This window comes from Caretta caretta, chromosome 1 (genome assembly GCF_965140235.1).
Source record: "Caretta caretta isolate rCarCar2 chromosome 1, rCarCar1.hap1, whole genome shotgun sequence".
Classification (NCBI taxonomy): domain Eukaryota; kingdom Metazoa; phylum Chordata; order Testudines; family Cheloniidae; genus Caretta; species Caretta caretta.
The window spans coordinates 328,484,198-328,505,446 of NC_134206.1; the positions used below are offsets into that span (position 1 = coordinate 328,484,198).

General features: G+C 41.7%; 1 protein-coding gene across 4 annotated transcripts in view; it reads right to left on the bottom strand.

Moving 5' to 3' along the window:
• LHFPL3 (LHFPL tetraspan subfamily member 3) overlaps window positions 1-21,249 on the bottom strand; it is a 399,978-nt gene that overhangs the window by 115,650 nt on the left and 263,079 nt on the right. For all 4 annotated transcript variants that reach the window (XM_048836397.2, XM_048836394.2, XM_048836396.2 and 1 more), the window contains exon 2: window positions 8,680-8,916. In XM_048836397.2, the coding sequence (XP_048692354.2) occupies window positions 8,680-8,916 (237 nt within the window). The remainder of the gene's footprint in view (window positions 1-8,679; window positions 8,917-21,249) is intronic.

The following is a 21,249-nucleotide window of genomic DNA, read 5'->3' on the forward strand; positions in this document are numbered from 1 at the left end:
TTATCTTATCACAGAAAGTTAGGCTGGAAAGGAACTCTTGGATTATCCAATACATCACCCTGCACTCGTGCAGGATAGTCCTTTCCTTTATTAGTTACTTTAATTTACTGTTGAAGGCCTCTATTTTAATCTCGCTGGTAAATTATATACATATTTTCTAAACCCCAAATATTTTATTTATTTCAAATTAGAACAATTTCTCCTCCTTTTGTTGGCAAATTTCTTTATGAATTTGCATACTACTGTATAAGCAGACTATTTTGCAAGGCAGTACATATTTAATGTATGTAATCTTTCACCATAGATTATTTCTTCTAACTCCTCTGTAATCTTAATGCCTCTTCTCTACAGTCTCTCTGTATAATTTCTAAACAAAGGTCTTGATTCTGCTATAGGATCTGCATAGGGGGGTAGTGGGGGGGTAAACCATGTAGCTTCAATAGCAAAAGTTAAGAGCTGTCTTTAGCACCACAGCAGCCTCTTCCTGACAATTTTAAGTTATATTTGGTTTACTATCCTGGACCCATTTCTCCATTAGAACCGACCAGTGAGGACAGTGACCCAAAAACCCCTTAATGCCAACTGGCAAGGGAGTTATAGGAATATCCTGATTCTGGTATGTACATGCTGGTTCATTAAAGAATGTCATGTGGGTCTCAAATGACAGCTGGGGTCACACTGGTCAGTATTGTTGTGAAATTTATGTAAAGGCACTATATAAAGATTTATGTATATATACACTGAAAATATGTTCTTAGAGTCTGTATAAAGGTACCAACAGAGATGGAGAAAGATTTCCTGTCAGCCAAAAGATGTTTATTCACCTCTCTCTCCATCGGGATGTTAATTAAGCATTGTAAGTTAACATAGTGGATACCCATTTACATACAAAGTCAATGGAAAGATGCAAAGTCAATAGAGAAGCAGCACACAGGAAAAAGAAGCCACAGCAATTTATACTATCTCAGAGTACAGACAATTAACTTTGGGGACTGTAAGTAGAAGGCAAAGAAAACACCCCCTTATTGTGCACCAAGGAAGTAAATGTGTAGTTATTTACATTTATGAAAACAGGATCTCAGCCAACTTTGGTTGAAACACTGCAAAACACACTCAGTGGTGGACTGGCCACTGGGCCAACAGGGCCTGTGCCCAGGGTCCTGGACAAATAGGCACCCCTGCACCCCAACCACCCTCCCGGTGCTCCTGCTGGGGAGCAGGGTCAGGGCGCGTGGGCTTGCCCCACTCCCCCTACCCAGTGCTTCTTCCAGGGAAGTCCTCGCAACCTGACCCCACTTTCCCACAGAAGCGCTGGGAGGGGAAGAGGAGGGACTGAGGTGCAAGGGGTGGGGAGCGGCAACACCTGCTGTGGCCCAGGGCCCCACAAACCCCTAATTTGCCTCTGAAGATACTAGTTAAGATAAAACTTTATATAAGAAGTTAACCTGTTAAGTCAAGTTTAGACTCTAGAAAGCATGTAATAATTTTGTTGTATATGTAACGTTTTGTTTCTAATATCATTACTCACTATTACTTAACAAATGTGGAGTCCTTGTGGCACCTTAGAGACTAACACATTTATTCTGGCATAAATTTGTTAGTCTCTAAGGTGCCACAGGGACTCCTCGTTGTTTTTGCTAATACAGACTAACACAGCTACCCCTCTGAAACCTGTCACTATTACTTGAATCTTTGATAATACACTTATCCTTGTTTTCACTATGTTTATATCTAAGTGCTGTGATATTAAGCTAGATGCTGATCCTGAGCTGAATCATTCAAACTGGTGTGCACTTGGGGACAGCTGATCTGGTATTTCTATGAGTGTTCCATGGAGAAGGGGCTGGATACTACAGCGAAACACTTCAAAGGGGCTTAGGTGTATCTACGGTTAATTAGCAAGGCAAAGTAAGGCCTGGTGTAGCTGTTCACACACGTTCCTCTGGGCTAACAGCCTGGTAGTGTCAGGAAGCTGACACCCAGTTAAGCATAGGCAAGACATGCTCACATTGGCAGCAGGGGTAACACGGTGATTTACAATCCTGGGTACCCCAAGAACTATCACAAAGACTCCTATGCTTGTGTGGAGTTGTATTAACCATGTGACTTTGCAGAGATGTTGGGATCATGTTAGCAGATCCTAATGCAAGTTGAGACATAGGAAATGCACAGATCAGATGTCAAGAATTATAACATTCAAAAACCAGTCGGAGAACACTTCAATCTCTTTGGTTACTTGATTACAGACCTAAAAGTTGCAATTCTTCAACAAAAAACTTCAAAACCAGACTCCAATGAGAGACTGCTGAATTGGAATTAATTTGCAAACTGGATACAATTAATTTAGGCTTGAATAAAGACTGGGAGTGGATGTGTCATTACACAAAGTAAAACTATTTCCCCATGTTTATTCCCCTCTCCCCGCTGTTCCTCAGACGTTCTTGTCAACTGCTGGAAATGGCCCACCTTGATTATCACTACAAAAGGTTCCCCCCTTCCCCTCGCTGGTAATAGCTCACCTTAAGTGATCACTCTCCTTACAGTGTGTATGGTAACACCCATTGTTTCATGTTCTCTGTGTATATAAATCTCCCCGCTGTATTTTCCACTGAATGTATCCGATGAAGTGAGCTGTAGCTCACGAAAGCTTATGCTCAAATAAATGTGTTAGTCTCTAAGGTGCCACAAGTATGCCTGTTCTTTTTACAGAAAGTATGGAATCCTATTCATTCTTCTAATACATACACACCTCTTCCATTGAAATCAATAGGATTTGCCTGCATGTATATGAGGTCAAAATGTAGTCCATAAGTACTATGGATTTGTTGAGTTATATTACTTGAAACAGATGACCACTGCAGTTTAGACACAGACCATATATTTAATACCACAGCAGACTGTTGGGGGGAAAAATGTGAATGCTCTATTGCAAGTATCACATGTAGGAACAGAGAGGTTATAATTTGTCTTTATGAAGCTGTGGTTAGACCCCACATGCAGTGCTGGGTGTAGGCAGATTCCTCATTATGGAGAGGTGATGTTCTCACCACAGCTAAGGTTGCAATCATAATTTTTATCTCCCATATACTTCTGGCTGGCAAAGTTGGTGTAACCTGAAAATAGCCAGGTGCTGGAGGTGGAGATTTTTTCAGATATAGTTTTAAGAGAGTCAGTTAAACTGCCTTTTAATTATAGATCATTACATTTTTTTGGATTTGCATTTAACATTTCCTTGTGAACCTCTGGATCAAAAATGTCTTGGTACTAACCCTTCAAACTTCCTTTATGTTTAAAAAGCCTTGTAAATTCATTGTGTAGGCCCTATGTTGTAGGCTGTATTTGAAGAAAGCGGATTGTAATTAAACAAAGTAATTGGCAATTGCATCTAATTGTAATGATTATATTATATGTATGAGCAGCGTGACTTTTTTGTAGCTGGTTGCAGCTGAAAGAGAACATCTGAGTCCTTTACCACTTTAACAGAGTTTTTTGCCTTAGTTCAAATGGCAGAGAATTGTGTTGGGAACTATCAACTAGGGCAAGGATTTTCAAGTTTCCACATCTAAAATTAGGCACTGAAATGACAGGTTTCAGAGTAACAGCCGTGTTAGTCTGTATTCGCAAAAAGAAAAGGAGTACTTGTGGCACCTTAGAGACTAACCAATTTATTTGAGCATAAGCTTTCGTGAGCTACAGCTCACTTCATCGGATGCATTCTTTTTGCACTGAAATGAGTGATTCAATTTTTATTCAGCAGCTATGGAAAGTGGAGTAGTTATTTGACTCTTCCTTTTAGGCACTTAAGAATAAACATTTGTCTTAGGCTCTTAGTCCCAGCTCTGCAGGTCTGCATGGTTTATCTGGTAAATGTGGTGTCTGACTGCAGCAATGGATTCACTGAAGAATAGCACCCAGGTAGTTTTCCTCTTCCTTGTAAAGTAGGAATACAACTGGTCAAGCTGGTTTTGTGTTACAAGCAGTAAAAAACACCCTGAGCATGGAGCTAGAGCAGAGGTGGGTAAACTACGGCCCACGGAACCATCCTGCCCGGCCCCTGAGCTCCCGGCCAGGGAGACTAGCCCCTGACCCCTCCCCCGCTGTCCCCACTCCCTCACAGCCACGCAGGCAGCGTGGCTTGCGCCCGCTTACCTCCCAGGCTTTCCAATAAGAGTGGATGGGGGTGAGGCCTGGGGGGTCCCGGGAGGGGTGGGATAGGGAGCGGGGGGGGAGGGGGTTGGATAAGGGGTAGGGTCCCGGGGTCATTTAGGGGCAGAGGTCCCGGGAGGGGGCGGTCAGGGGACAAAGAGTGGGGCGGGGGGCCTGTCAGAGAGCGGGGGTATGGATAGGGGTTGGGACAGCCAGGGGACAGGGAGGGTTGGATAGGGGGTGGAATCCCAGTGGGGCGGTCGGGGCGGGGGGTCCCGGGAGGGGGCGGTCAGGGGACAAGGAGTGGGGGGGGGTTGGATGGGTCAGGGCTTCTGAGGGGGGCAGTCAGGGGGCGGGAAGTGGGAGGGGGCGGATAGGGGTGGGGGCCAGGCTGTTTGCAGAGGCACAGCCTTCCCTACCCGGCCCTCCATACCGTTTTGCAAGCCTGATGTGGGCCCTCGGGCCAAAAAGTTTGCTCACCCCTGAGCTAGAGGAAACATGTGGATCACTCCTAAGCTTGTACAAATGAAGGATGGAAGAGAGGTGGGCATTCATGGCAAGGAAAGGAAAATGTCAATCAAAGAAAGAGACTAGAATAAAAATAGTTAAATTTTAGGAGCTATTTTACAGAAAATTAAGTGCCAACTTTTAAAACAAGATTTTTCATATATTAGATTTTTATATCTCAGGAGACCTCAGGGGATTTGATTCTGTAAAATGAAGGGGGAACAGCGGAGCTTATTGTGAATAGCTGGAGGATAAGAGAGCCCAGCATGCCTGCTTCAGTTGGATGATGACTATTTGAATTTTTGTATACATTGTGGCCATAATTTTCGAACTTGGATGCCTAAAATTGGGCATCCAAATCCATATTTAGGCACCTAAGTTTGAAAACACAGACTTGTGTGTTTCTGTATCTGCCTGATGGAAACATGTGAGGGATTTTGTAGTATTTGATGCACATTTATTATAAGCCATATGTGTACGTGAGCAAGCTATCTTTCTTAGGCATGACATGACAGCTGAAGAGCACTTAGTCATACAGGATCTCTAGCAAGTGCTCTGTTGCCCCTTTCTAAGCAATAGCAGATTTTGGGATTTTAAACTCTGTTTTATTTATTTACCAAATGTACACAAGTCCCATTCACCTGCAACAGAGACGGTGAAAACTACACACGGGAAATTAATTCATTCTTACAGAAACTTCAGCAAAGACACCATTGCTCCATCACCAGGGAGCAACTCGCTCTTGTCTCTGTCTTTGGCTCTCCTGCCTAGCACACTATTCCCTTTCCCTGTGTCAGCCCTGGGGCTTTTTAGGCTGGGAAACCCCTAGTTCAAACTGCTCACCTGGGACCATCTGGTCTCAAAAGGTGAGCCTGAGTGTTAACCCTCCTTTCTTGTAGCTGTTCTGCCCTTCCAAGGAACCTTAGAAAAGTTGGTCTGACAGCCCAACCAGTCAAAGGAGAGTGCTTTAACCCACACAATCCCACTGACGTCTCTCTGTGTGGAGTTTACTGCATGGGGTAACTTTAACTCTTCCTGTGGAGAGGAGAGTTTCAACCTGAACGCTTATACATTGATGCCTCATAACATGCATGAAACTAGAACATTCTGCCATAACAGTCTTTTTCCAAAAGAAATTGAAAATACATCTCTTGTGATCACTTCATGCTTTGGCTAGAGCCTGAATTTTACATAATTAAAATTAATACAGTTCAACATGTTAAATTATGCTATTCTATAACACATCAAGGTAAATGCCTGATATTGCTGGCTCATTTTAAATGGTGTTGATGAAGCCTAAAACCAAGATTAATTCCTATCCCGTGTGCTATCACTCTCATTGCCATTAATTTTGATAACATACAGTGCTTTAAGCCACTATTGTTGGTTCCTGTAACAAAAAGCAAAATATGCCATTAATGAAAAGAGAGAACAGAATAGCTGTGCATAAGTATCATGTGAAAGTCTTTTTTAGAGATGCCTCCCTCCTTCAGGTTATAGTTGATTTTGTGTGGAAAAATATACAGATTGTAACACAGAATTTATGTATCAGAAAAACTGCATATAGACTATACATTGAAAACTACATTTCAGACTGTGTTATAGTAATCAAACCTAGAACACATGTTGACCAGTGTGTTACATTTATTCTCAAACCTGAGTAAACTAGAGAGGAGTAAGAAATGGTGAAAAAAATACAGCTGTCTTGCATATGGAACACTTGTCTCAGTCCTCTCCAGTTCAGAATTTTAAGACGTTTCTTATTTTTGGGCATTCATTAACCTATTAACATTTAGCTATTCTGAATGTCAAAAACAACAGAGGAGTACAGACTGTTCTTTTCTGTGATTTTGTTACTTTACTTTATCACCTTGTTTTGTATACACTTCCTTGTTCCAATTTCCAGAAATAATTCTGGTACAAAGGGCTTACTCAAACAAACTGTCATTAAAGTCAGTGGGAGTTTTGCTTGAATTAGGACTGCAGGATTGGGCCCAAGATTAATTTTACAATTATAACCATTAATAATCTCTAATAATGACCCTGTGAACTGTGATTTTTCTGTATCAGGTAATAATGTTTCTATGCTTATACGTTATTGCATTCTTTCATGCCTAGTTACTCCATAACAATATCAGAAAATGTGGAGACAGATTTTTGGTCCATAGCCTGGCCCTGTTGTGGTAGAGGATGACATAAGTGGACAGCTGGGCATTCCCTTTTCACAGGGGAATCTCTGGCTGATGCAGAGCCAGCACAATCAGCTGCATGCCATGCTATCTGGCCTCCCTCGTGTACAGGTCATGCTAAGAGAGTGGCCAGGATGCCTTCCACTCCAGTAATTTTTGAAGAGCTCTTAAAGGGCCATTGCAGCTGGCATTGTTTAGAGCAGACCCAAGTCTTTTGTAATGTATGCCCCCAGGATCAGTTGGTATAAAAGTGGTATAATCATATAATTCTATTGGAGCAAAGGCAAATTTTGGGAAACAAATTAAGATACACACAAACATTCACAAATTTAAGGGTGAAAGTGTTTTATCATCTAGCTGTATACCTTGAATTAGTATGTTTATTAAAGACGTTCAGTTAAAAAAATGTATATCTGAAATTCTGGTAGGTGGAATTCAGATAAGCAAGCCAAAATTCTGACCCTGTGTGAAACACTTCTAGTTTCAATTGTATACTGGGTCTCCTGAGAAAAATTCTAAATGTGCTTTTGCCATACTTAGAAGACACAGAGATGAATTTTCCTTTTACAATTTCCTTTTAAAATGTTAAGTGAATGTCATTCTTGTAGAAAGATGCCACACTGACAGACCTGGAAAATGAAGCCCTCAGTTTATCCACAGAACATGCAGATTAAAGGCAATGATAATACAAGCCTTCCTAGACACCTTAACATTAATAGGGCACTAGTGAGTCCTAGAGTTGTGTGGGTTAGTTCAGTCTTCAAGTCAAATCAGCCTTTGGCTTTCATGTGCTGACTGATCCCAACTGTGCCAGTTAGCACCAATTAGATAGGTGCTTTCAGAGATGTGGACAGCTGTGCACTAGGAACTGGACTGACATGAACTGCTATACACAATGTACGCTGCCAAACAAACAGCTTTAAGCTTCTACTGGCTTCTGATGGGTGGTGAATGCCACATTCTCAAATCACTGTATAAACATTCAATTATTAACCTACCCCATATCCATGTGAGGTGGCTAAGAAACCAACTCAAGGCAACACAGTGAGTTAAATCAGAACGGGGGTTAGAACTTTTGTGTTGTGACTTTGGAGCTCTGTTGTCAATCCACTAGACCATGGCACCGCATTACAAAGACTATCTCAGGGGTAGTCAATTATTTTTTGTCAAGGTCCAAATTTCTTGATCAATGTATAGTCAAGGTCCAGACTTCAGAGAAAATAATAACAATGATGATAATAAAAAATAATAAAACAAAACAACAATAATGATAATAAGTAAATAAAAAGATTTCGAAGTCCGTTCAAAAGCATCTGATAGTTTGGATTTGGCCTGCGGTCTGTCTATTGACTACCCCTGGGCTACCCCATTACATAAGTCATTACCAGTCTCCCAAGCCATCCATTCCTTTGTTACTTTCTATTGCACAGTAACATACTGTGCATGAGTATACCGCAGCCCGCAGGTATTCATATTACAATGCAAAATCCTAAAGGAAACAAAATAAGAACAAATGCAGAGAGGCGTGTGGACAAGGTTAAAGATGGTAAAGTTTCAATGATAATGAATTACAAAACAAGTCAGGAAACTAAGGCGAAATGTAAAAAAAAATATTTTATCTACTCCTTCCAGAATGTTAAGCACAAATCAGTAAGTTCTATAACAGAGCAGAAATTATTGTAACTTAAGGAGTTCTTTGATTTGGGAACTAAAAAAATTATTAAAATCCCCCAGCAAATTACAACATAAGAAAGTGTGATTTTTTTTGCTAAAAAGAGAGAGAATTGTTTTTTTAAGTATTTGCCCTTGAGGCAGCACAGAGTATAGGCAATCCTACCTTTGTTTTCCAACTTGAGTTCCTCTGCTAGCAAGCTGTCTTGTCTGTTGCCAAGCACAAATGCCAGAAACGAGAGGATCAGGGCATCCAAGATTCCAATAATAGCCAGGATATATGCCCAGCGAACTGAACAAGCCCCAAGTGTGTACTTGTCTGTCTTTTCACCACACATCCGTTTTACCTCATCTGAATCCCAGCCATCAGGAAAAATCATACAGCCCAGGACGAGACAGGCAGCTTGGAAAAAAACAAAAACAAAGGGAGAATAATGGGATCATGTGTCCAAACTTTCATTTTTTGCATATCTACATACTTTATTATTAAAACATAACCTTTTTATCCAGAACTTCAAAAATAGGTTACATAAAAAACAAATATGTCACACAATTATGAAATCTAGTTAAATATTAAATGTAAGAAAGTTTGACACACCACCAACTTGAAACCTGCTAAACGAAAGAAACAAATTAAAGTCCTGTCCCTGAAACCCCCAGCCAATTTTTGTGGTTTCATTTTCCTATTACTCAGAATGTTTTTCTCTTCTTTGTTGTTGCATGAAAGACTCACACACAAAAAAGGACAAAACTGATTAACTAGCTGATTACACAGGGAAAACGGTGAAACTGAATACGCATAAAGTGCTGCCAAATGCTCCAAAGTAAATAAATGGAAAAAACAGAGGAAAAAAATCCATAAATTATATGAATCTCAGCCATATGCAGTGTAGTTGTAGCCCTGTTGGTCCCAGGATATTAGAGAGACAAGGTGAGTGAGGTGATATCTTTTATTGGACCAGCTTCTGTTGGTGCAAGAGACAAGCTTTTGAGCCATGCAGAGCTCTTCTTCAGGTCTGGAAAAGGTACTCTCCCCATCACAGCAAAATGCAAGGGGGAACTGACTGTTCAGCATAAGTAGTTAGCACATATCATAAGGGATCATTCAAGATAGAGTGGCCCATTATGACAAAAAGAGAGGGCTAGGGAGGTACTGATTGTTGTAATAAGCCATAAATCCAGCGTCTCTGTACAGTCCATAATTTTAGTGTCGAGCAGAGTTATAAATTTAAGCTCCCAGGCTTGTCTTTTGAAAGCGTTGTGCAGGTTTCCTTTGAGGATGAGGATTGATCAGTGAGCTATAGAGTGATCACTTTTTGAAGAGTGTCCACCCATAGGTGAAGTGGTGTTTTTGTCTTTTATACTGTTCCTGTGTGAGTGCATTCACAAGTGTAGTGGTTGTCCGGCTTCCCTCACTTACTAGGATGAGAAAACAGCATAAAGACAAATTCCCAAACCTTACTAATATAAGCATAAGTGGAGTCCCTCCACTGAGTTATTACTTCACTAAATCTGAATTATTGATTGGGAAAATATGTACTTGACATTTCATGGGAAATTAAAAGATAAACTATTTGACTGGAGTGCTAAACAGAAATAACTGCACCAAACCTGAGTTTCCACTATGTTACACCGGTAGTCACAAAGGCATTACATTGATGTAATGCAGTGAAAAATCAGACCCACCATCTATGCAGAAAGGACAAGCAATTTTTAATCGTTCTGCATTTACATTCACCTTGGAAGGGGGAGGGGATATTTGGCTTAGGGAACTGCACAATTAGGTACTGAAGACACATTTCATATGAAGGCAACATGCTTGAATTTTATGCCTATAAGGTCCAATGCTGGAACTCTTGCTCACACAGATAACTTCACTGCAGCTAACAGGTCGGTCTGTGTCAGTAGTACTCGGTGTAAAGGTTGTGGAGTCAGGCCCATCATGACTAAGTGAATGTAATTAATATCATTTACATTTTTTAAAAAAGCAATACAAAAGGAAGAAAAATCTAAAGATAAAAATTGTGTTAAATTAGTTAATTTATTAGTATATACTGTCTAAATGAAAATCAGCAAATCCTTGTGCTTTAAATTATCCATTTTAGTGTCTCTGTTCTGGCTTTTCTAGCTTGAAGACATGTCTTATCTCCAGCGCAAACCTCTGCCTCTTCAATCTGGCTGTTTGGTACACTGGGGGCACACTATTCTTCTAAAAGTATATCCAAACTTTCAGTGGCCTCTGTAATGTCACTGAAGTTGAATGCATGTTTCAAATATGGACACTGAATTCTTTTGTGAGTCTTAATGCACAGTATATAATATTCTGCGAGAAGCCACCTGCATCAATGGATAATTCAAAGGAACTAGCTGGATTCATGAAAAATGTATGTATCAGTAACTTCAGGCCCTCTAAAAGGTTGCTGGACAAATTCTGATCTAGTTACAGTGACGTACATATGTTATAACTTGTGCAATTAGGAGCAGAATGTAACTACTCTACGGCTGCTGACCTCTATCTACTCTACAGCTGCTGGTGCTACAGTGAACTTTTAGGAGGTGGTACAAGTTCTTTCTATTTCAAGACAAAGTTAAGCCTATCAGTTTACACACCTCCCCTTTCCCCACCCCCAAACAAAACCAACTTCTTTTGCAAAAAAACAAAATTACCCCCACCCAAAAGCACAAAATAGTACTTGCTCAGTGGCACTCTGGTCTTGGAATATAACTAGAAATGGGTATTAAGATTCCCTCAATTGCTATGATGAGATAGTATGAAAGAGATAGTGCAAACATCAACTAGGAATGGTATTTTTCTTAGGATCATCACAAAAGTAAGTTATTGAAGGAAGCTGGAAAAAGAATGTTTTCAAGATATGTTTGTTTTAATTAATAAAACCTGTTTGTAGCTAATGCATTTTACAAATTCTTACTAAAGAGCTCATTTGTATGAAAATATATCTTCCAGTAATACTTTCTAGGACAATTAAACCTACAGTGATTTGCTGAGTGTATGCTGGTTGAGCAAATTAAAATGCCTTTTGACTGCCTTTGACTGCATCTTCAGATGCAGGAATCATGTCACAACTTTAGAGGTTAACATAAACAAAATAACTTAGGAAAGCTTTTTGCAATTAATTCCTAAAAAGATATAGGCATTATCTTTTTGATTATGTTTGATACTATAACTCCGGTAACTTTTCATTTATCAGCTGCAAGAATATAAAATCTTTAAAGAGAGAAAAGACAGGTATAAAATCCACCTACAGATTCTCTTTTGTATTGCTAGAATGTTTTACATTTTAATCCTTCTAAAGAGGATTAGGAAATATTCTCTGTAAGGAAGCAGCTTTTGGATTCATAGATATCTTTTAAAAATAGAAACCATTTTAAAAAAAGATAAATTATCTTGCAATTACAGTTGAACTGCAGAGAAATTTCTTGGTAATACAGATGCAGAGCCTGATCCTGCAGATCTTATTGAGTATCAACTTCCATTGATTTCAATAGGAGCATAGCCTGAAAAACGTATGTAGTAAAGCCTGAAGGATATGGTCCGTTGTTTGCAACTAAAATATGTAAACAATAACTCCACTTGATTGAGTAGAAACAGCGGATATTTTTAAAATCCCAGAAGCTTTCAGTGACTGAAGCTGTCTCTATTGAATGAACCATCAATTTCTACAAAACTTAGGCTCCATTAACAACCACAACACCAAAAAGAAGTTAGATTTATGTTAGCCTAATTCCAAATGCAAAATGAAGGTAGCCTATTAGCAGTCTTCCCGAGTCTGCAGATAGTTTATTCCAGTGTCTCTGCTGCTCATTATAGCTTCCCCAATCCTCAGCAGAGTGAAATTGACAAGGTGCTGAATAATCTCACTGCTACTACTTAGAACTCTTTGCAGGGAGCAGTGAAACTGATAAGAATCATGTCTGTTTTACTCTGTTTTAGCTTAGGAGCAACAGTCAAGGCAATGGAGTTGTTGCCCCTGAACTTCACATGTAGATCTTCCCACATCTTTCACATCAGACTTAGGCTAATAGGTTTATCCCTCTGGCTAACACTAGTAGGCATTTGGTAAATCTTTCAAGATCTGTAATAATTAATTAATAAATATAACTCAAACATGCCAGATAAACATTTTCTTAATAGCTTTTTCTCAAATGTCTGCTATGAGTTGTCAGTTTCTTCAGGGCTGTGAGTGACAAGACAAATCACTGAAATTGGTGGCAGTCTAAAATTTCAGCTCCTGGAAATGGAAGACACTAGGAATGGTACAGAAATGACACTTTCAGAGACTGGAAAAACAGATTGAGTTATTTATGGCATTGACTGACTTGCCACTCAGATCAATCAAATATTATCTGACTCCCCTGTAGTACTGTACATGCTCAGGTTGAAATAGTGAGTAACTAAAGTTTATGGTCAGATACTTTCCTCAAATACAGATGACATATTTTCATGGAAAATACCATAGATTATAATGCTAGAGGGACCATTGTTATCATCTTCTCTGACCTCCTGGGGTCATAGGAATTCCCCAAAGTAGTTCCTGATTGGTCGTTTTTATAAACACCCAATCTTGATTTTAAAATTTCCAGTGATGGTGAATCCACCACAACCCTTGGTATTTGTTCCAATGGTTAACTACTCTCACCATTAAAACTGTGCACCTATGAGTTTGTTTCTATTTATAAAAAAGGTAATTGCTATAGAAATAACTGCTATTGACCAATTCTCATTTTCTCAACACATTCAACAAGCTGGGCTCTTCCATCTTTTCCTGGCCGCATGAACAATTTACTTGCACATGAGACGCAATGGAGGCATGCTGCTTGGTAGGAGAGAGAAAGAATGGAGTAAGGGGAAAAGGTGACACAGCGTCGTCCACTACTATACACACACAGAAGACTTCATGTCCCTAAAATCCAGAGAGATTCTTGGGTTTTAGGACCTGTCCTTTACAGGTGGTTTACAAAGATAGTGGGTAAACTCCTCGCTCTATTGAAGTAAAAGAGAGTTTTCCCATTGACTTCAATGGGGCCAGGATTTCATCCAGTGTATTGCTACACTAAGCATTCAGGTGAGGTCTGGGTTGAAGGAGCCATCAGCTCAATGGGAAACATGGATGGAAGACAGCCCAATGCCCGGGTTCAAGAAGATAGTAACATCAAAATCTGTGGCCCTTGTACAATAATCACCAACCTCTTGGTGGGAGGAGGGTCCTGGGGAAGAAAGGAAAGGAGGAAGAAGAGAGAAAGAGAAAATGTTCTTTTTAAAAAAACCCAAATTGTTAGGGTATTAGATGATGCTAGAGGAAAGGAAAGGAGAGAGATGATCTTCATATATATGCACAAGAGAGGAGGGTGAAAACAAAAGACACGTCAAATTGTGGTCAGATTTGGACCACTTGGTTTGCATTTTCTGCAGGGCTCTCAGACAGCACAGTGATGAGCGTGTTATAAATAGCTCGTTAGACAGACAGAATGGAGGGGGCAGGAGGTAATGTACAGGTTGAGAGAGCCAGCAACTGTGCAAGCTAGTTGGTGGCAGAGTCTGGAAGTTCAGCATTTGCAGGATTATAAACCCAATCACAGCACAAGGTCTGGTGCCTGTCATGTGGGGGTGTCCACTCCGGATGAGTCTTCTATGGTGCCTCTGCATATCAGCACGCAGGCCGCAACTTACTCAGCCATGAACAGCTGCTGTGCTTCTCTTCCCCTTGCCAGTCCCACCGTGCTGAGCGGACTGGAAGGAAATATGTAGATTCACAGGGTTAGTGGTGGAGAGGCTCATTAGAGCAGTAGTTCTCAACCTGTGGCCTGGGGGCCGCTTGCAGCCCAATCAGCACACAGCTGTGGCTCATGTGACATCCTCATTGCCATACAGGTAGTATACATATTGTGTGGATGCAGCCCACGTTATACAGAGAGAGCTACCCACAATGGTAAATAGGTTGAGAACTACTGCATTAGAGCCTTTGCAGGGAGACAATGGGGATGAGTCCAATGAGCTGACACCCGACTGAGGAGGGGGAATAAACATGAGGAAAACAGACATTGTAATGAGAATAGGGAGCAGGCACTGGCAAGTGGAGAGGCAGGGGTGTGCGTGTGTGAAGTGCAGGAGCGGATGTCACAGAAGCTCCTACCACAATATAAATAACAACAGTGTAACCCCTCCCTTTCCTCCCTGGGTTACTCAGGAGCCGGCAACACTCGCCTGGGTGCCTGATGTTGTTGACATTAAAGGAGATCCTGAGTATCCCAGTGGTGATGTTGGATACGTGGGAATCCTCTATCCACCCCTCTGCTGCAGTCCCTTTACTCCTAAAGGAATTTTAAATTGGCGGTGCCGTCACCTGGCTGGCCCCAGTACACACTCAATGGTGTGCCTTGGGAACCTCCAGGAAAAAGCCTATTCTAATAATAAATAATAATAAACTGTGGCATGGGTCTAACTCAGAAATGCCAATTATAAATAATATACATCCAATATACTTAAATTAGAGTTAACACGCCTTTACTTAACAATTTAAACAGGGTATAACAGACTAAGATTAAATGTCACCACTAATTTAAACCCACAAGGGGCAGTTGAATACAATCAATTAACAAATATAGTATACAGTAATAAATGAAATGTATTTAACTGGCATTTACACTGCCACCATTTAGCCCACCCTGGAGCGTACACTCTGGATTTCAGAGTCCTAGACACTTGTGTGGGCGCGCTTGAAGATCTGAAGCTGGAGACAGCGCTCTGTTGGTTCTATCAGTCCAGCCAAGGCCACAAGCTGCACAACCCCTCTGAAAATTGGAGTTGGCCCCCACCAAAGGTCAGCAGGTGTGGGTCCTGGTTCGATGGGCAGATCACTCTTTCTCTCCTCAGACTCTCTGCTGTGCCCCTTTCAGGGTGGATACAAATCAATGATTTAAAAAAAAAATTGGATGTTTTTGATTTAAATCGGATTTTTTTGATAAAATGCTTTTTGAGGAACAAACCTATCTAAAGATAGTTTTAATTAAGACACATTATAGCTCAAAGAGATCTCATTATGGAATAGGGATTATAAATTCTAATTCTATAGTATGAGACAATATATTCATGTAATGTTTGAGAAAAGTTTTGTTAAATGAGTTCCAATAGTTCATGGATTAGTGACCCAATTTTATGGGGCTCCAGGGGCTTCTGTATAGATTATTTAAGTTAATCTTTCTATCTACCCAATGGGACTCAATGCTCAGTCTAGAACAGGGGTGGGCAAACTTTTTGGCCCGAGGGCCACATTGGGGTTGCAAAACTGTATGGAGGGTGGGGTAGGGAAGGCTGTGCCTCCCCAAACAGTCTGGCCCCTGCCCCTATTTGACCCCTCCCACTTCCCGCCCCCTGACTGCCCCCCTCAGAACCACCAACCCATCCAACCCTCCCCCGCTCCTTGTCCCCTGACAGCCCCCTCCCAAGACCCCCTGACCTTAACCACTCCCCCAGGACCCCACCCCCTATCCAAACCCCCTTGCTCCCTGTCCCCTGACTGCCCCAACCCCTATCCACACCCCCACCCCCTGACAGGCCCCCTGGGACTCCCACACCGATCCAACTGCCCCCTGCTCCCTGTCCCCTGACTGCCCCCCGGGACTCCCATGCCTATCCAATCCCCCCCTGTTCCCCATCCCCTGACCACCCCCCCAGAACCTCAGCCCCCTCCAACCACCCCTTGCTCCCTGTCCCCTGACTGCCCCCCGGATCCCCTCACCCCTTATGCAACTCCCCCACCTCCTTTACCATGCCACTCAAAGCAGCATGTCTGGCTGCCGTGCCGCCCGGCTGGAATGCACAGCCCCGCCGCTCAGAGCGCTGTCCGGGCGGCGGCGTGGCTGCAGGGGAGGGGGGACAGCAGGGAAGGGGTCAGGGTAGCCTCCCTGGCTGGGAGCTCAGGGGCTGGGCAGAACAGTCCTGTGGGCCACAGTTTGCCCACATCTGGTCTAGAAGACACCATCAGAGATGCTTAGTTTTGCAGTTCTCAAATTGCGGATTTGTGTCTCCAGAGATAACATGCTTGTTAACCGCAAAAATGTTTTTAAATACATAAATAATATAAAGAGGTGAGAAATAACAGACCTCAACTCTATTGTCCCTCTGCAAATTTGTGTACACAAAGTCAATCCCTTACCTCTCTCTAAAAGTGCAAAGTTGCAAAAAGTTCAATGAATGATTTAGTTGGGGATTGGTCCTGCTTTGAGCAGGGGGTTGGACTAGGTGACCTCCTGAGGTCCCTTTCAACCCTGATATTCTATGAATAGAAGATTGCTGGGGATGGAATAGAACTGGACAAGGAGAAGAAGTCTGGAGATAATGTGAGAAGTGAGGGACATATGCTTGTTTTGTTAAAATATTATATGTTTGCTGTTGAAGAAAAAAATTCAGAATACTTAATAATGTTGTTTCAGTTAAATAAAACAATTTAAATGCCTGTCTGGTGATGTTCTCCTCCTAATACAGCAATCCTCCAAATATTAATGATTAACCTGTTGAATTGGAGATAGCTCACCTCCCAATGGACTTCATAAATATCTGCTTCAATTACCTTTGGTAAATGAAATAACCAAACAATCATTCATTTTCTGATATAGCTGTAAAACTAATCTGAAAAGTTTTCAAAATAAATCACTGTTTAAAAATGTATAGGGTGTACCTTCTAAAAATGAAACCTACATCTATCTCTGAGTTGTGAAGAATATGTATTAAGGTTATAACAACCAACAAGAATGCACTTTTATGTAGAAAACAATGATTAAATTGGGTCTTCCTGACTAGTGATTTAAATCATGATCAAATTCACCCTGGCCTCTTCCCTTGCAAGTACTTTCCCAAACAACAGTGGGAGTTACTGTTACTCACAGGTTTCAGAGTAACAGCCGTGTTAGTCTGTATTCGCAAAAAGAAAAGGAGTACTTGTGGCACCTTAGAGACTAACCAATTTATTTGAGCATGAGCTTTCGTGAGCTACAGCTCACTTCATCGGATCACTCACAGATCCTTCACTGCAGGCCCACCTCAGTCAGCTCTAGGCACAGCTATAGTCTGTCTCTCCCACGGCTCCAACAGCCATTAACTGCCTCTGAGGCTCCCTGCTTGATCAAAGCCCCACCTTTCAGCAGCAGCTTCTGGTTTCCTAGCAGCAGTTAGCAGCAGTTCCTGGTATGGAGAGAGCTCCTCACCAGCAATCTTGCTCCTCTCCCAAAAATGAAGTCCACCGCCTGCTCTCTCTGGAAGAGGAAGTCTCTCACTCTTTCCCCAAGGCATCATGAGAATTGTGGTCTCTAAGGCTGGATTGCAGGACACAGGATCTCCCCAGCCGGAACACTCTCAATTAAGTTCAGAGACCCAGCTAGTAAAGGGTGCCTACAACAGTGATAACAAATAAAGGGGGGAGAGAAAGAGAATGGGGAAAAAGAAAAAAGGAGGGGAAGGAGAAGAGTGTGATCTGAGGAAGAAAGTGGCTATGGAATGAAAGAGGCGGGTAGTGTGGAAGAACAGGAGGAGGACGTAGAAGACAGAGCAAGGAAAGGGAATGGAGAGGAGACCAATGCATAGAAGACCCAGGAAGAGTAATTAGATAGACTAGGGAGAGGGACAAAGAGAAAAAATAAGGTAGGGCTTTGAGCTGATGAAGTTAAAAATAGTAAAGGAAATGGCCATGCCAAAAGAGATTAGAAAATATGGCCAAAGGGGTGGAGACGGGGGGACATCAGTAAACAGGGATAAATACTGCGTTTTTCTACTTTGCCCTTTACAGAAAGGTGTCCTACTTCTTCATTCTGACAGATGGGGCATGGCGGAGCACAGAGTGAAGGGCAGATACCTATTCTTTCCACTCCCAGCCCCCCTTGAGCCAACCCTAGTTTAGCCCAAATCCCACATCCTCGAACCCCCAGCAGGTACTGTAGCCTGGCTTTACACTTTGAAAATCAGTCTGCCTCCACATAACCAACACCACAAGCAAAGTTAAACACATTGGTGAGTAGGACAAGCAAGGAAGGCAATGACCATCATTTTCAATGTAAACAAGTATAAGTTTTATAGATATTTTAATTCAAAAACAAGATGGGGGGGGGGAACCATACACACAAAAGGAACTGATATAATCAAGTCTCTAACAGATTCTATAGTACGTGTCACTATTTCAGTCATTCAGACCTTCAGGAGTCTGACAGCTTTACATCCAGCAGCTGCTTACATACTGAAAATAAAGAGAGTCTAAATTCAGTCTTTAGAAAACCCACACACTGTTGCACAGAAAGCAGGATATGGTGCCTTCTGGTGTTGATGTGCTCAAGATGAACTTTATTAAGAATAGAAACCTGCATTTAGTTACCTCTATCAATTATACAAGCTTACAGTCATTGAAGAAATGGATGCCAGCAGCACTGACAAACCAGTGAAAGGGAAGCTGTTGCAGTCCTGGGGCAGGACAGGGAAGAGAGGAAAGGTCAGGTTTGAGTGCCAAAACCATTTTATCACAGGGGCACATATTTAATCCAAATTGATTCCAATTTGGCAAAAGCCTTAAGCTGCATTCTTGCTACACTGTTTTACAAGCAGTAAACTAAAATAAATACATACACAAAAAAACCCTACAGGCCACACAAGGCAGCTCCTTGCCTTGTCTTGTGGTCAGCAACCAGGCCCCCTCCCCCTCCAGATATGTCTACATTGCAGCTGGGAGAGTGCGGTTCAAGCTAGCATGCTAAAACAGAGCGATGTAGCACGGGCAGTAGCTCAGGCTATAGATGAGTAAATACGTAGGAGCTCTGGGCGGGTTTTTACTCAGGCAGATAGCTTGAACTTCCCACCTGTGCTATCCTCAGCTACTCTGCTCTTTTTAGTGCACTCGCTTTGCTTGAGCTAGCACTTGTCTGTCAACCCCAGCTGGGAGCACAGTCGCAGCTCCCAGCTGGTAGTGCTTTCCCGGGCTGCCATTGAACTGTGGCTGGGAATTAAACTCTGAAACCCCAGGGGCTTCCCTACCCTTGGGGACAACACAGGGAAGGCATGCAGTGGCACTAGGCTGCACCAAAAGACCAGTACCAGCCCACTAAAGAAACGTCCCATGCAGATTGTCAATACAGTGAAACACCTGGTAAGAGAGAGAGACATTAACTGCATTCACAATTTCCCTGACAGCATGACTTAAAGGTATATGACAATCAAAATAATAACTGCCTTATGGAAAAAGGGGTAACTGATCATCTGAGACATGAAATGGAAACGGTCAATGTGTTCAATACCTAAGCTAATTATCTCAGAATATCACCAACAGTTCAACCAAGTGTTATTCAGCATTGCCATGCCAAGAAGCAAATATAAATAATAAAAACCAGTCGCAAGAGGAAAAGAGATAGAAGGGTAAGTAGAAAGAGGAAAAGAAAGTTTCTTACTGGTGCTGTGACATTCCTCCTTGTTTAATAGACTCACAATCTATTGTGATGCAGACTGATGGACTTGCCATATTGCATTGCAAATGGAGGAGCAGTGACACACATACAGCTAGATATCTGGCAGATAGGTGTTCGGTTTTGCTTTTGGTAGCTGGCTAGCAGCAGAAATCTGTCTTATGGAAATGGATGGTGGGATTCAAGAGGTAGTTTGGTGGAGGGTGGAAACATGGGGAAAATAGAGAGCTACTGGAAATCTTCTTCCACAATAGACTTAGAGATGGGGCCATGGTAACTACTACTCTCTCCACCATTAGTCAAGCTGGTCAGTAATTTTATGTCAGAATGATTTTTGATGAAAAATGTAATTCCTGAATTTCCCTGGGAAAACTTTGATTTTGCCACAAAAATTTCAATTTTCTGTCAGGCAAATCAAATGAATTTTTTGGGGAATCAGTGCAACTAGTCCAAACTGGAATATTTCATTTTTTTAAATGACCTGAAATGTTTGTTTCAAATCAGTTAAACAAACATTAAATGGCATTTCTATAGCATGGCACATTGAGAATTATGGGAATTGTAGTTCCAGCCCCTCTCTCCCCTCTGGGCTCCCTGGAGGACTACATCTTCCATAAAGACAGGTTTCAGAGTAGCAGCCATGTTAATCTGTATTCACAAAAAGAAAAGGAGTACTTGTGGCACCTTAGAGACTAACCAATTTATTTGAGCATGAGCTTTCGTGAGCTACAGCTCACTTCATCGGATGCATTCAGTGGAAAATACTGTGGGGAGATTTATATACACAGAGTACATGAAACAATGGGTGTTACCATACACACTGTAAGGAAAGGTTTCAGAGTAGCAGCTGTGTTAGTCTGTATTCGCAAAAAGAAAAGGAGTACTTGTGGCATCTTAGAGACTAACAAATTTATTTGAGCATAAGCTGTACAGAGAGTGATCACTTAAGATGAGCTAATACCAGCAGGAGAGCCCATGCCGGGGCGGGGAGAAAACCTTTTGTAGTGATAATCAAGGTGGGCCATTTCCAGCAGTTGACAAGAACGTCTGAGGAATGGGGGGTGGGGTGGTAGGGGGAATAAACATGTGGAAATAGTTTTACTTTGTGTAATGACCCATCCACTCCCAGTCTCTATTCAAGCCTAAGTTAATTGTATCATGTTTGCAAATTAATTCCAATTCAGTAGTCTCTCATTGGAGTCTGTTCTTGAAGTTTTTTTGTTGAAGAATTGCCACTTTTAGGTCTGTAATCGAGTGACCAGAGAGATTGAAGTGTTTT